This window comes from Lontra canadensis, unplaced genomic scaffold (genome assembly GCF_010015895.1).
Source record: "Lontra canadensis isolate GAN:19392208 unplaced genomic scaffold, GSC_riverotter_1.0 scaffold8, whole genome shotgun sequence".
NCBI lineage: Eukaryota > Metazoa > Chordata > Mammalia > Carnivora > Mustelidae > Lontra > Lontra canadensis.
In genome coordinates, this window is record NW_022631002.1 from 27,710,522 (window position 1) to 27,726,186 (window position 15,665).

At 44.2% G+C, this 15,665-nt stretch overlaps 1 protein-coding gene across 1 annotated transcript in view; it reads right to left on the bottom strand.

Annotated features, from left to right (window-relative positions):
* Window positions 1–419: 419 nt before the first annotated feature.
* LPCAT2 (lysophosphatidylcholine acyltransferase 2) overlaps window positions 420–15,665 on the bottom strand; it is a 65,985-nt gene continuing 50,739 nt past the window's right edge. Inside the window, exons 12-14 of the mRNA XM_032854448.1 lie at window positions 8,427–8,525; window positions 4,012–4,147; window positions 420–752 (exon numbers count right to left, since the gene is read on the bottom strand). Coding sequence (XP_032710339.1) covers window positions 568–752; window positions 4,012–4,147; window positions 8,427–8,525 — 420 coding nt within the window. The 3' untranslated portion in view covers window positions 420–567. The remainder of the gene's footprint in view (window positions 753–4,011; window positions 4,148–8,426; window positions 8,526–15,665) is intronic.

Genomic DNA, 15,665 nt, shown 5'->3' on the forward strand with positions numbered 1-15,665 from the left:
ATTAAGAGGTTATGAGTTCTAAGAAGTTTCATCGAATTAACGGGAGCTCTCCCTTCCAATCCATCATATTCAGTGATCCAAGAAACTGAACTAGAAATGAAAGAATGCATCTGGGAAGTTAGAGGCATAAGATCCCGCAGCGTTCCTATTTCTGGAATGAGAAGGGATTCGAATAACACTGCCATTTCATGTCCTTAGAGGGAAGTAGATTAAAGAGTGTTTGTACTTTTTAAAACTCTCTGCAGCATTGATTAATGTTCATCAGTAAATAAATGAGATCATTTCATTCATTTGCATTTGCAAATTAAACTGGAAAATCCATAAAAACATCTTTGTCACCAGGAAACCCCTCGGTACAACACAATATAACATAAAAGATAGGGAATATTACTTAATAGTACACATATGTGGATAAAAGCATTTTAATAAGAAAAGCTACCATTTTTATTTTTTTTAAAAAAGCTCTTCATTTTAAACATCATTACTCAGAAATCACTTTGAAAACACTATCAACAAATGCCTTCGCAATTTCAAGGAAAATCCTTCCCTTATTGTGAATATTTGCTTTCAGTCATCTTTTTTGTCTGAGGGGCTCTCGTCATGATTTTCGGGGCTGACTTTATTGCTGGCGAACAAGGGAGTTGGCAGGACTTCCTTCGGTAATGAGAACACGTGGCACGTCTGGAGGTCTAGGTAGGTTGTAAATATTTTAGCGTATTCTGGATGCTTCAGGGCAAAACTTTTAAATTCCTCTGAAAGGGAGGGAAAAACAAACAAAATCCAATAAACAGAGGCGAATCTTCTTTTGGCGTGAGACAGATTCATATATGACCTTAAGAATACAATTATCGCCAAATCTTCTCACTCTACTCTTAGAAACTGTGCAGCCACTTTGCAAGATGATTTTTCCATTGTCTAGAAAAGCTGAGGACTCACATACTCCATGACCTGTTCATTCTATTCCAAAGTGTATAACCTAGAGAAATGTGTGCCCGCCGTGATTGGGGGACATGCCCAAGAAAGCTCACAGCCACAGTTACTTATGACAGGTGAGAAATGGAAACCACTCAGGTGTTTGTCAACAGCAGAAATGGAGACTTGTAGCATTTTCATGGGACATAAGGGCTTTACAGCAATGAAGAGGAAGGAACAGCTGTGTTGTAACACTATGGATACACCTTAAAGCCATAATGTTGAGTGAAAACAGCCAAATACCAAACAACATATACTATGGGAGCCCCTTCTATGAAGTTCAAAAACTCAGGCAAAACGAACACATAATACTTAAAGACTTTGCGGTGATGTGCTGAAAAGTAAAGCAAGGGAGAGTATTCTTTTTAAAGTCAGGTCAGCCATGCCCCACTGTAGGAGAGAGGAAGGGGCTGTCGCTGGGAAAGGGAGCACGGGGGTTTCCAGAGTTCCTGAAAAGCTCTATTTCTTGACCTGAGCAGTAGTAACACAACTGCTTGCTTTATGAAACCCTGTTACCCTCTGTGTTTATGTTTCATTTAGTTTTCTGAATGGCTACCATTTTTTTATAATACAAAATGTTTAAAAATGCTATTGCCCGTGACTTTCTTACTGGTTTTTAAAACTATTTTCACCTTTCATTCTGGTATACAAATACACAGTCTTGAAAAGCTGAGCCCTAACTTCTGAGCAATAAAGGCAAGTAGAACATACAATATATAATGGTCATATCACAAGACCTCGGAGTGGTGGGCCCCTTTCTGTCTTGGGTGTTTTAAGTTTAGGAACTACGGTAGAGCTATAGAAGGCTAATTAAGTTAACCAGCAGAGTTTGAATATCGAGCCTCCAATACCCTGGAGTTTCTGAAACGTGCTCCTCCCCTCCACTCTGAAATCCCTCTCTCCTCTTTTGTTTGGATGGAAAAAACTTTACTGAGCTTATACAGCAAAAGGAGCCTAGACTTTGAATCCGCAACCTATTTGGCTCTCTAATAAAAGGATTTTTAACCCCATGATCTATTTCTATTTATTTTTTTTAAATCCTCTGATAACCCAGAGTCTACTTCACAGCACGTTAGACTAACAACTCTTCAAGACAGAAGTAGGTCTCAGTAATAAGGAAGCCATTGGACTGAGTCCGAATCATTCTTTGCAACTGCAAAGTAATTTTGCATTCATAGACCATTTTATGTTTCCAAATCAGGCAAGCTACGACCATGGTCTTTAGATAATTTTTTCTTAACATCCAAAATAAAGGTTCATCTGCATGAGTCTGTCTCAGTGATGGAGGCACAGAGGACTTTTGTGGAAATGACACATGAGAGTTGATCTGCTGAAACCAAAGTCTGTCTTTCAAGACTTGGGATCTGTTCAAAAGATCAAGGTCTCTGTCTTTTTTGGGATGTCAGTGGCATTAAGAAGTAATTCATTTCCAAAAAAAAAGGTAACTCATTTCTAGAAGAAGTGCTGTGAATTGGCTAATCTGTGGAACTGTAGAAATCAATTAATTTATCTAAATGGAAAATTGAGAAGGAAAATAGTTTAGATGGTCATATTCCAACACACTTCAATAGTTATTCTTTCATAAAATCTTACTTAAATACCTTTAAGCATTGCCGCCAGAAAGGAAACTGGCATAATATCGGGGAGAGGGAGATATCGTGTGTATTCTAAAACTAAAAGATTGAATTCCAAAAAACAAAGCAGATTTCCCTAAAAATTTGTTATAATCAACAGGTAAAGTTATGACTACCTAACAAATCATTTGTGGTGTAACTTCCACTGAAATAGTCATTTCAAATAAGTGTTCCATATTTGGCAGCTCAGATCAATAAAGAGTCTTACTCGTGAAAGGAAAATGGACAGAGAATTAGTACACATGGGGTTTATGACTCTTGCATTTTATCTCAGTGTGTACTTCCCATTTTCCCTCCCCTCCCCTCCCTTCCCTGTCCATCCTTCCTTTCCCTTTCTTTCCTTCCTTCCTTCTTTCCTTCCATGAACTCAATAGAGTAAGTGCCCTAGGCATTTAATTACCTCAAACAGAATAAAGGGCATGAAGAATGATAGTAAAAAAAAAACAACAACAGAGAGTAAGAAGAGAATATGATCTAATTCTCCCATTCCATGAAAGTTAACAGCTAAAACTCTCTGAACACCATGAGGAAAGAGGCATTCCAGAGGAATCCCCTGACAGCCTATGGGAGGGGGTGAGGGCAAAGGCTGGGGGAAGAGAAGTCAACCTGACATGAATGACCACATCAAAGCTAAGACAGGGAAACAAGTCAGCTAGGCGTCTCCACTCAGGTGTGGTTTTCTCAACGACTGTACCAGGAAATACATGGAAACAGACATGTGGACCAAGCCATCTGGAGAAAGCTTGATCCCTGACGCATGGACCTGCCATTTGGCCACGGGGTCTTCTTCCACCATGATGGTCCTGACCTCACAGGGGTGCCATCCAAGGGGCAGGAGAAAACGAGCCTACATGAAGGCTTACTAAAGCTGCTAATGACAAACGTGGTGACAGACGGGTTTGCCGCTGTAGTTACCGTTGGTGCCCCAGTCTGTCCCCCTCTAGTGGAGTTACAACCACTCTAGTTAACTTGCTCAGTTTTGCTTGACCACAGTGAGAGCAGAAAGGAAAAGACCCTTCCAGGAGGGGCAGCTGATGAGAGGGAAGGTGGGAAGGGCAGCGGCTCTAAAACCAGACTCTTGGTTTTTGGATCCTGGCTCTGACATTCTCTAGCTGATGATAAGTCAAATTCCATAAATTCAGTAAAATAATATTAAATGTGCTGATTAAATAAACTTGCTGTAAAGATTTATTTAAAAATGTTTAGAAGAGTACTCAGCATGTAAGTTCTCAGTAATTAGCTTCTCTTACCCCACTACTGCTACTGTTGCTGTCGTCATCATCATTCCTGCTATGTCTATGGTTGATTCAATTAAGGGAGGTAAACCACACTCCTGCGTGAGGGTCCATCCATAGTCTGGTTCCCCTCCTAGTGAACTAATGCAGAAACCAGACTGCCTACTCACCGTAGGACACAGAATCCCCCTGGGCTATCTCCTTGAAGAGACCAGAAACATCCAGGTCGGGCACCCCGAGGGCAGCCTGCAAAATGGTGGTAAACTCTTCCTCTGTTATGTAGCCGTCCTCATCAACATCAAAGAGCTGAAGGAAAGAGAAAATAACACATAAGGGTGAGCAGAGCAATATGGTACAGAATCATCTCGGAAAATAAAGTCTAGTAATTCGCAGATCTGTTGTGCCAGGGGTGAGGGAGAAGTATCTAAAGGAAGAGGGGTCTTTGCTGCCCTCAAGACACCTGGCTTGGTCATGGGAAGAGACAGAAGGAAAGCACGGGGTACAACAACAGTGAGACCCAAGGGCATGGGAGTCCTGGGGAGAAGATGAATCCCATGAGAGAGGTCAGGGAAAGCTTTACCCATTTGACAGGTTGAGTTGGGTCTTAGAACACCAAGAGATACTCCTGGAACCGGCGGGGGCTGGCAGTGACTGCCGGGGGCTCAGACCGGGGGGGCGGATGGACAAGCAGGAATCAGGCCATGATGGTGGCAGGATGCCCCACCTCACCCTGTGGGATTATGACGGTGTGGCATTGAGAGTGTGGAGGATGGATTAGAGTCAGAAGTTTGGAAAGTCTAGAGGCGGGGAAAGCAATGAAGAGTGCGGGGGTGGAGAAGCAGGAAGGATGGGAAGGGGCAATATTTACGAGGATGCAAAGGCGGGGCTTGGCTAGCAGTCGGGGCCCTGTGGGGACGGCAAGAAGGAGCGAGAGTAGCCTGTGGTGCTCTGGCTTGGGCCCCTGGGGGAAAGTGGGGTCTGCTCCCCAGAGCGGGAGATCGAAAGCTGCACCTGGAGAGGTTAGACTTGAGTCAGAGGTGCCCGGGGGAGGTACGAGAGGGAGCACCTAAGCCCAGGAGAGCAGTTGAGGCTCGAGCCATGACTTCCGGTAAGTACTGCCAACTCTGGGGGGACTGAAGCTTATCTGCAGAGAATGCACAAAGTGACAGGAAGCCCGGGAGCAGCAAGGGTTCAAGTGTGTGTAGGGAAGAGGAGCTGGCAAAAAAAAAAAAAAAAAGATTCAGAAGAAGTCCTCGGAGAGAACCGGAAAGGAGGATCGTGCCACTGGGACTAAGGAGGGCTTTCTGGAAAGAGGGAGATGCTCTGAGGGCGGTGGAGGCCCACTGAGCAAAACACCACAGCGAGGCCGGGCGAGAAGCAGAGAGTTGCCGGGTTGGCAGTTAGGAGGTCTGGGTGCCTTGCAGGGAACGGGAGGCCAGGTGGTCATGGGAGGCCGGGAACGGAGAGAGGTGAGCGGTGGAGACAACCAGCATGGGCTCCTGCAATAACAGGAAGGAGGGAAGGGGGGCATTGGCCAAGCACAAAAGGAGGCTATCTGTAGGAAGGGAGAGTCTGAACATGTTTATAGGCCGAAAGGAAAAGGCAGTAGGTGGGAAGGATTGAAAGTCAAGCAGCAAAGCTGTGATCATTGTTAGATCACTACTACCCCATATTCAAAATCTTCTCCTGGGCATTCATGGTTTTAAATGATGCCAGCTCTGATTCCCAGCAGGCCCCAACCGGAAGTGTTCAAGTCACTGTCCTTGTATTACCCGATGACACCCTCACCATAGTCTTATGCTGGGCAGATGCCGTCATTAGCCCTGGCTTCCCAACAAGAAAGCTGAAGCCCGAGACAGTTGGGTCCCTTTCCCAAGGTCACCAACTGGTCGGTCGGTGGTGGAGCTGGCATCCAAAACCAGGCAGGCAACATCTAGAGCGCTGGCCATTAAAGCCTCTGCTTCTGACCAAACACAAGACCAGAGGCATTAGATAAGGTGTGATCATCACAAAAAGAACCACAAGCACAAACTGACTAGTCTTTTAACTGTCTACCAGGGTGGGAGAAAACACTAGCACTTGATGTTGTTGATTTGCTGCCCCAGCTGAGAAAGCAGGGGCTTGCTCATTTTCTGTCCCCCAGCCCCCATGTGAGGGACAAGACAGCCACAGAGTGAAAAGTGGCTTAACATTTGTTTGCATGAAGTGCAGCCCAGGGCTCTCTATGGGCTTGGACTTCCAGCAGTAACTGCCAGGAGATCCCCCCGCTCCCCGTGCCAGCCCAGCCCATTCCTCACGGGCGCTAAGCTTTCCTGAGAGGCCTTCCATTCTGACAGGATCCTCTGCACTCCATCTGTCACGTCTGGTGCTCTGGTGGCTCTCCTTTCTGTGGAAAGTCCCTTCGCGTGTCCACACTAGGTGCTTTTCCTCTCTCTCCCTCTGGCCTCGTCATGACTGCCCCAGACTGGGCCCCTCAGAGAAATGCCCACTTTCCCTCTGTTACGTATCACTCCCGATAGTCTCTTGGCTATAGGGTTCCCAGATCTAAGGTAAATCCCACGCTCTGGGCCCTGGTAGGAAGCTCAAGAACCCAGTTTCCTTTGGGTAATGAGATCTGTCTGTTGCTTGGAATACAGCGGGACCCTCAGCCCAGACATCCTGTCTTTCCAGCAAGCACGTGGCTGCAGGCCCTCTGGACACTCCCTGGAGTGTGACTGAGGGCAGAGGCGGAGGTGCTCACACTCACACACGGGGCCTGCGGACTTGCTGCCCCCGAGCTGACTCTGGAGCCCCCTCCCCGGCCTTAGGACAGATGTCTTGGCCATAGCACATGCCTGTTGCTCACGGCTGAAGAACTCTAGCTAATCCTCTAGCTCTGCAGGTCTCTGTGAGGACGAAATGGGCTCAGGGATGGGAAGTTCATTATGAAGGCCTTCCCAGATTAAAGGAAGTGACAGGGTCCTGTGCATAGAAAAGGACAACACTCCACTGAAAAATACAAGCGTGCCAAAATATTTTCAAAAACATCCAACACCCCTGAAAGAGAACGTGGCAAAAAAAAAAAAAAAAAAAAAGCAACGTAGAGCATGATCCTTGTCTTACTGGAAAAAGAACTAATTATAGTTTTAAGTCCTCCTTGCTTCCCTCCTCCACACCAGACCAAGGTCTAGGCTAGAGAAAAATCTCACGACGTCTTTAAAAACAATAATTACTGGGCTCGAGGGCCAAATTTTCTATCGGATCTTTCATCGGTAAACCCAAACTGACCGTTTGCTCAGCTCAACTTATAATTACGAATACAATCCCAAAACACAGACAGAAATATCTGGATTGGAATAAGTTAGCTATGTGTATAATTTTAGGTTTTATGATGAATAAGTCTGTAAAAGCCAAACGTTTTAAACTTGGAAAAAGTTCTGGCCCTTGCCTTATGACCATCTGCTAAGCATCAACCACTTAGTTCTTCACGGGCCTTGCAGTTAACTCAGTTTAAACCAATCTGAAATAAAAAGAAAGCCTGGGGACTCCTCTGTCAATGGCAGAATGCGGGAACATTCCTGAGGCTGGCCCCGGCGGCCTCTAAAACGTGACAAAGGACTCTTGGAGAAAGAGTGTCTTTCTAGATGACAGAGGGGAAAGAAAACCTGTCAGAATCACAGTGGGATATTCTTCTCAGAAACCAGGAAGAGAGGAGAGTAGGAAACAGGAAGAGGGAAGGTCCTCGGGTGTCATGGTGGACGGAAGCGGAGAGACAGCCAAGTGAGGATGGGTCAGTATCTACAGCTGGGTACAGAGACAAGCAGGGAAATCAAGTCTTGTTTCACTTGAGATCAAACTACACAACCTTAGGAACATCCTCCCTAAATATTAATTAGACACCTAATTAATTCTAATTAGTTCTAAGACTAATTAGAAGCCCCGTTTATCACAGAAAAACGAAAAACACATTTTGGGAGTGTCTCTTCCCCCTATCTCTTGGGCGTGGGCAGGATAAAGGGAGTCTGAGTCCTCAAAGTTCAGCCCTCCACCCAGTCCTGCTGGGGACGGGGTCTTATTCATCGGCCACCCCCTTCCCTGATGCCACTGTGGAAATACACGTGATACTACGGGAAAACACACAGGGTAGGGACCTGGGATGTGTATCAGGAAGCTCATCGGACCCCATCACCACACCATCAACTCCACCTGTAAAAGAGCACTTAAAATATCTCTGGCACACAGAGGGAGAAAATCAGGATAGATGGGAACTTTCCAGATGGTGAATTAGGCTGGCTGGTGACAGGTGGTATTTATTTATAAACTGTACTTTGGGGCTTCAAAATGGAGAGGCTGGACAGAAATCATTTTTAAAGCTAATTTGTGAAATCACCTGCTCTCCAGTCTCGATGCCTTCCCTTGTGCTTAACTCGATGTCGTGTTTTCTTTATTCTCGGGAGCAACGGTCGTCATCACGTTACCCCCGTGTACACGGCACAGCAGATCTATAAACTCGACTATCAGATTTCACTGATTTTCAAATAATACGCTTCGCGTCAACGGTTGTTCACAAGGCAGACCTAGAGGCTTTCAGGGGGGCTGACAATACCTTAAATGCCACCTGAATGATGTCCTCCGTGTTGGCAGGGTGGCACAAGACAGCCAGGCCGATCACGTACTCGCGGAAGTCAATACTGCCGTCGTGGTTCTGTGGAAGGAGAGGAGAAATCAATTAGCGGGCCCACTAGTTGAATTACTACTAATCACAGCCCCAAAGTGAAACCCGGGCATGTCACACAGCTCAGTGTCATCATGCACTGAGCCTGCTTGGAAAAAAACTCTGCACTGAGAGCAAACAGCAAGCCAAGGGTCCACCTGTTCCCAGTTCAGAAGGAAGAAAGATATATTTCTTCTTAGTAATGAGCAGAAGCATTTAGACCCAGGAGACCCTGAACTTATCTATACACTGCAGGAGGTATTTCATGATGGCAATGAAGAAGGCATTGATGATTCTAAGTCAGGCTGACTGACTTAGGGTTTCCTACGCATGAACCACTCACCTAGACAGGAACCCTGAGGACGAAGAGGGGAGAAGGAAAGAGAACTGCACACAAGCTCTATGATGATAATCCCAGGTGTCAGAAGCCTTTTGGCAGCCAAATCTTCAAGTGATGAATTCCCAGATAAAGTGTGAACTAGGAACAACAAAGCTAGAGCAGTACTTGACAGATGAACAAATGATGTTTGGCGTCAATAAGAGCGTAATCTTTAACTGTGACTAAGGATCGGCATCTTCACCATCAGGAGTTCCTTCAGGGCAAGGGCTGGTTTCTTTGTGTGGCGGTGTGTTTCCACTGCTTAGCACACTCAGGCGCTGAAAACAAAGACTACCTTTTTCTCCTTGACCCTTACCTATGACGTTGGGTTCACTTAGTTCACTTTAAAACTAAGGCAAACTTCGCTGCGGTTTCACAGATGAGCCTGGGGAAAGGGGAGGCCATGAAGCCCCTGACAAGGTGTGTAGTTTTGGTGTGTACATGTTTTTAGGGAAGAAAAATTGAAGCTCTGGCCTGCTCCTCAAAGCAACCAAGACTCAAAAGATTAAGAGTCGCTTTTATATTATTCCTTTATCTTACTGCAGGGTGGGAACTAAAAGGAGGAACAATTTAACTTCCCTTTCCTACCGGAGACCTTAGAAACAAAGATATTTTAAAGATTTCCCTTAAGGAACAGGGTTTTCCTGAAACAACAACTCAGGTCAACTGACTTCCATTTTTGTCTGGTTATCTACAAAGGAGCTGTTTTCTTCCTTTTCTCCACCCCCCCACTTTTTTTTTTTTTAAAGTTTTATTTATTTGTTTGACAGAGAGAGAGAGAAACCACAAGTAGGCAGAGAGGCAGGCAGAGAGAGAGGGGGAGGCAGGCTTCCTGCTGAGCAGAGAGCCCGATGCAGGGCTCAATCCCAGGACTCTGGGATCATGACCCAAGCTGAAGGCAGAGGCCTTAATCCACTGAGCCACCCAGGTGCCCCCCCTTTCCCCTTAAAAAAAATATTTATTTATATGAGAGAGAGAGAGCACACAAATGGGGGACAGAGGGAGAGGGAGAGATCTCAAGCAGGCTCCCCACTAAGCATGGAGCCCAATGCAGGGATCGATCTCACAACCCTGAGATCATGACTTGAGCCGAAATCAAGAGTCATATGCTTAACTCATTGAACCACCCAGGTGCCTCTCTTCCTTTTCTTGAACCACTTTTTTTTTGGGGGGGGGATGATTTAAAAAAAAGAAAAAGTATCATTCACATCCAATGAAAGGCACCCATCTGCAGGGTACAGTTAATGTGTTTCGACAAATGTATTCACAGAGTGATCACCAGCACAGTCAATAGCTACATTTTCATGACCCCAGAAATTTGAGAGGCGGTGGAATTTTAAGAGACATCGTTTCTTTCTTGGGCCACCGTCATTCATTTCCTTACACACCATCGAGGGCTGAGATGCCCCAGCAGCTCACTGAACCACAGACCTACTGCTCACGATAGATGCACTAGTTCTTCAATTGGCTTCCTCTATGAGGCAACACAGAAGTCTTGAATGGAAGGTCTGAAGAAGGAGTAGAAGAATGGTCAATGGACAAGGAGGATGCAATCATAATTGTATGATTGTAAATACTCTTCTGAATTTATGTTGTCTATGGTGAGGCGTCCAATTTTCATCTATACCACTGACCCCTCTGTATAACAGAGGTCAAGCACCATAACTCATTTTGCAGATGGAGAAGTGTAAAGAACCCTTCATAGCACCACTATTCACAAAACAAGGTAATATTCTGGACCTCTAATACTCATTAATGGTCTTAATCTCTGAATGGTTTTGACTGACAAAAAGCAGACCCTTGACAATCCCATGGGAACTTATAGGTAAGTTTTCATCTTAGTAATGGGAAGGGGAAAAAGCAGCATGGAAATTATTCTCAGGTATTTTATTATCAGATCAATACAATAATTTACTGTTAAGTTCCCCAGTTCAGAATAATAAAACTTTGAACTGGAAGGAATCTTAGAAATAATCCATTCAACTAATTCATTTTAACTAATAAAAAAAAAATGAGAGCCCTATGGTCCAGCAATTGCACTGCTAGGTATTAATCCAAAGGATACAAACGTAGTGATCTGAAGGGGCACCTGCGCCCCAATGTTTATAGCAGCGATGTCCACAAACTATGGGAAGAGCCCAGATGTCCATCAACAGATTAATGGGTAAAGAAGATGTTGTGTGTGTGTATACATTTATATATGTACCACACAATGGAATATTACTGGATATATACATACATACACATACACAATGGAATATTACTCAGCCATCCAAAAAACGAAATCTTACCATTTGCAACGATGTGGATGGAACTAGAGGGTACTATGCTAAACGAAATATGTCAGCCAGAGAAAGACAAATACTGTGTGATTTTACTCGTATATGGACTTTAAGAAACAAAACAGATGAACATACAGGAAGGGAAGGAAAAATAAAGTAAGATGAAATGAGAGAGGGGGACAAACCATAAAAGACTCAACTATAGACAATAAACTGAGGGTTGATGGGGGTTGGGTGGGAGGGCGAGGGGGTAACTGGGTGATGAGCATTAAGGAGGGCACGTGATAGAATGAGCACTGGGTCTTATATGTTACTGATGACTAAACTTTCCCCCTGAAACTAATAGTACACTATATGTTAATTAATTGACTTTAAATAAAAAGAATGAGTCATAAGCTTTATTTGAGGTCACGAAACTTGCTATTACCATGAACGCCAATGAAAATTTAGATAATTGGACTCTAAATCATTCAAATTAAAGCAAGTAGCTTAATAAAATCCATTCAAAAACAGATAATTTAAAAGTAGACAACAAAACACACTCCTTTAATTTTTTTATTTCAAATCCGTTCCATGATAAAAATTATCCTTCAGATCTGTGGTTCTTTTCTTTAAAAACCTACTAAACTTTTCAGGAAGAGTCATAAACTTAAAAAAAAAATCTAGACTTGAAAATATTGCAGGGCCACATTTCAAAGGAGGAGCCCAGCTTTCTGGAAGGAGACTCTAATCCCTCCATTATCTGTCCTAATCTGGAAGCCAGGACAGCCCTGAGTAGCAACTACGGATTTGTTTTGGGTCACTGCGAAGAGAAAGGATGACTGAGCCTGGCTGGAACTCTAGATGGTGGGGCCCACCCCTTCCCTGGTGGTCAGCAGATCAGAAAAGCACGGACGTGAAAGTTGGGGGTCACCGTGATCTCCCAGTGCCCCCGCACCATGCTATCCCCATAACCACACGACGCTGGCTTCTCGGACCAGTGGGAAGGCAGACCACGTGTCCAGACATGATCCATTTAAAAGTCCAGAAGGAACAAATAGTGGTGTTCCTGTGTTTGATTCTCAGGTAACCATTCCTTGAGGCCTTTCCTATTTGGATTTAGTCAACATTTTCAATCTTACTGAACTGGATATATTTTACAACCTTCCAAGTCCAGCAACATGTAAGGATGCAGTTTTGAACGTACTGAGAGATGGTAAACTCCCAAGGATAAGATCTATATTGTCTTTGGTGTGTTATAATTGATATCATCCCTGCAAAGGAGAGAAAATCAATGCCATCAAAACAATTCAGGGATGTTCGCCTAAAAACAGAAGCTATTATGCAGCAGCCAACAGAAAAAGACTTTGAGTCTTTGAAGATGACTACAAATCCAAAAGAGTACTATTATCAAAATCCAGTAAATTCTCAGTCTTCCAGAGGAGTCTGGGAAGAGGTATTCTGTTTACTCAAATACGCTTATTAAGAGCGTATTTCCACCCACATACATAATTGCATTACCAATTTTCTCAGAATTAAATTGCTTTAATCCACTTAGCATTAAACACAGACACTTTTAAGAAGTAATTCTGAAAGCACCTCAAGATCAAGAGACGTGTTAAATACCAGGGCCCTGCAGGTGTATCCGTGAATATTTTTTCAAGGACCCAGCATGGGTTAGCTGTGCAATATTACTGATGAAATCTCTGGTTTAAAAAAAAAAAACAAAAAAAAAACAGTTCTTAAAAACACATGCACCACTACTCAAGACATTTAAAATGTGACCTTTAAGATGATGTATACATTTCGAATATTCTCGGAGGTCTGCTTTTCTTAGGTACACAGCATACATGCGTTAAGTACAGACCTACGTTCTTTTTCCTGCTGTTACAGGTTACAGAGTCCTGTGGATCACATTAAGATTAAGGTGTTTTTCGAAATCATATGGGGTATTTTGAAATTTAAAAGATGGAGACTGTGCAACTTCACATGCTTTTTTTTTTTTAAAGATTTTATTTATTTGGCAGACAGAGATCACAAGTAGGCAGAGAGGCAGGCAGAGAGAGAGAAAGGAGGAAGCAGGCTCCCTGCTGAGCAGAGAGCCTGATGTGGGGCTTGATCCCAGGACCCTGGGATCATGACCTGAGCCGAAGGCAGAGGCTTTAACCCACTGAGCCCACCTAGGCTCCCCTTCACATGCTTTTTAAAATTGCTGAGTATTATTTTCAACTTACTACATCGATGGTATTGCTTCATGTTAGAAATTGAAAGATCATGGGATGGAATGATATGAATCAAAGACCCTTGTCTCAGCCTATAAGGAGGCTTCCATGTAGAAATGGCAAAATTAAAAAAAAAATCATCAGGTAAATACTCTTCCCCCTTAAACTGAAAATGTGCCTTGAAAATGTCAACTACTGGATAAAAACTAAGAAGTTCAATCACTCGTCAGGCTCTTGGTTCTACGCAATGCCAAAGTTTTGAGTACTTGACAAAGTCCGGAGTTTGACTGGATTTTCTAGCATTTTCTCTAATGTCTGGGGTGATCCGTACAAACGTTATACAAATCCAGAAGAGAACAGAAGGGACATGGAGGTGACTTCAGTATGTTTTGCCCTGGGCGGGCAAGAAGGGAATCGTAAGAGCAGATAATCCCTTGACCCGAGGAGCAAGAAAAATACTTACCACCACCCCTAGCACGACGCAACCGCCTTAACTTTCATAAAATATTTAGAAATAACTGAGGACCACCAGGGTAAGGCTCGGTTGCCCTTTCTGCAGCCATCATGTGGAAAGGTTAAATAATAAACCCAATATTCTGAGGCCTTAAAAGGCACCTTGGCAGCTCTCCCCTTTCTTGGCTAGATGCCTACGCTAGCACCTGACATATAAATGGGTTGATTCTAACATGGGGATCCTGAAATTAACGTGTGTGGTTGTTGGTAGCAGCCTCCTTCTGATATGAGCATAGGTGGCCAGGCAGCCCAGCGGAGTGAGCTTACACATACAGGTCTCTTGCGGAAGGCAGGTGTGGTCTCTGGGCCTGACTCCGCACAGAAGTATACGCACGTAGTGTTGTATAAATGTCCCATGATAGTGACGATGGTGACGATGGTGAGTGCAGAGGCCGAAAGCCAACCTCTCCTAACTGACCCTGGGGATTTCTCCTGCCGCTGCAGACTGTTAACAGAAGAGTGACATCAGTTCCAGAGTTAAACTTTCCTCGAAATGGGTCAAAAGAGGAAGGAAGAATTGATCTTCAAACTAAGGAGGAATCCTCTAAGCTAGCCTTTGGAGAGAGAGGGAGGGCACTGAGAGCCAGAGAAGCCTGAGTGGTGGGAACAAATTAAATAGCAGGGCAGGGGTGGGGCTGGGGGGAGGGAGGGTTACTGAGTCCTTGCATACACAGCCCCCGTGGTTCAGTCTTTCAGTCTACTGGCCTAGCTGGACATTCTGGATTCTGCCCACCCCATCATCACTGCCTGAATCAAAATGACAGAGCCAAACCAAGGGCCATACATACACAAGCAAGGGACGACTGCCCAGGCTGGTGACCTTGGCTGCTTACTGGAATCACCCGGGGAGCTTTAAAAATACTCGTCTCCAGGCCCCACCTCGAAAGATTGTTCTTCAACGCATCCGGAGTGGGAGTCAGCCGTCAGTATTCCTAAAGAGCTCTCCCTCTGAATCACGGTCCGGACTGAGAACCCCTGTGACACTCAGCAGTACTTAAACATCTTTATATATCTCTATATTCCTTTATATAACAAATAACTGATCACTCTATGCTCCCCCCCAACACTTTTTTTGCTCCTTTGCTTATGTTTCTTCTGTCCACAGTTTCGCAAGAGGAACAACACAACAAAACATTCCTAGCTCTGAGGCAGGGCAAGACACGACAAGAGCCAGCCAACATGCGTTGGGCAAGCCTGATTTTGTATGAAGCATGTGAAGAATGATTGAGACTGACGTATTGGGCTACGGGTCCATCCTTCATTCCCCAATGCCCTGACCCTCTTTACAAATACATCAAAACAAAACAAATTTGCTGCATGCTTATTTTACTAGAGAAACAGGACTAAAGAATTCTGGAATTTCAGACAGTCACTCCATTGTTAAAAACTTATATATACTTCCCTTACGTGAAATTGCTTCTTTTCTCCTTTCTGAACCTGTTTCTATACAGTTAAATAGGCTTCCAGGAAAATACTTTTTCTTTCTCTTTTTTTCTCTCTCTTTTTTTCGTAATGGAAAGACCAGATGTGAAATTAAGAGAAAAACAGATTCTGAACTTCCCTCCTCCTCACCTTTTTTAAAGGGAAAAATAGATCTCTTGAGGGCTTTCTTGATTTACTCCAGGGTTTTCTTTTTTCAAGACTTCATTCTCAATGACAACAAGTTTCCTGCTCCTTGAAATTCACTCACCAAATAAGCAATGCCCTATTAAAATCTATTCCAAGGGGGCTCTGCCCCACGCCCCCCGATCCCATA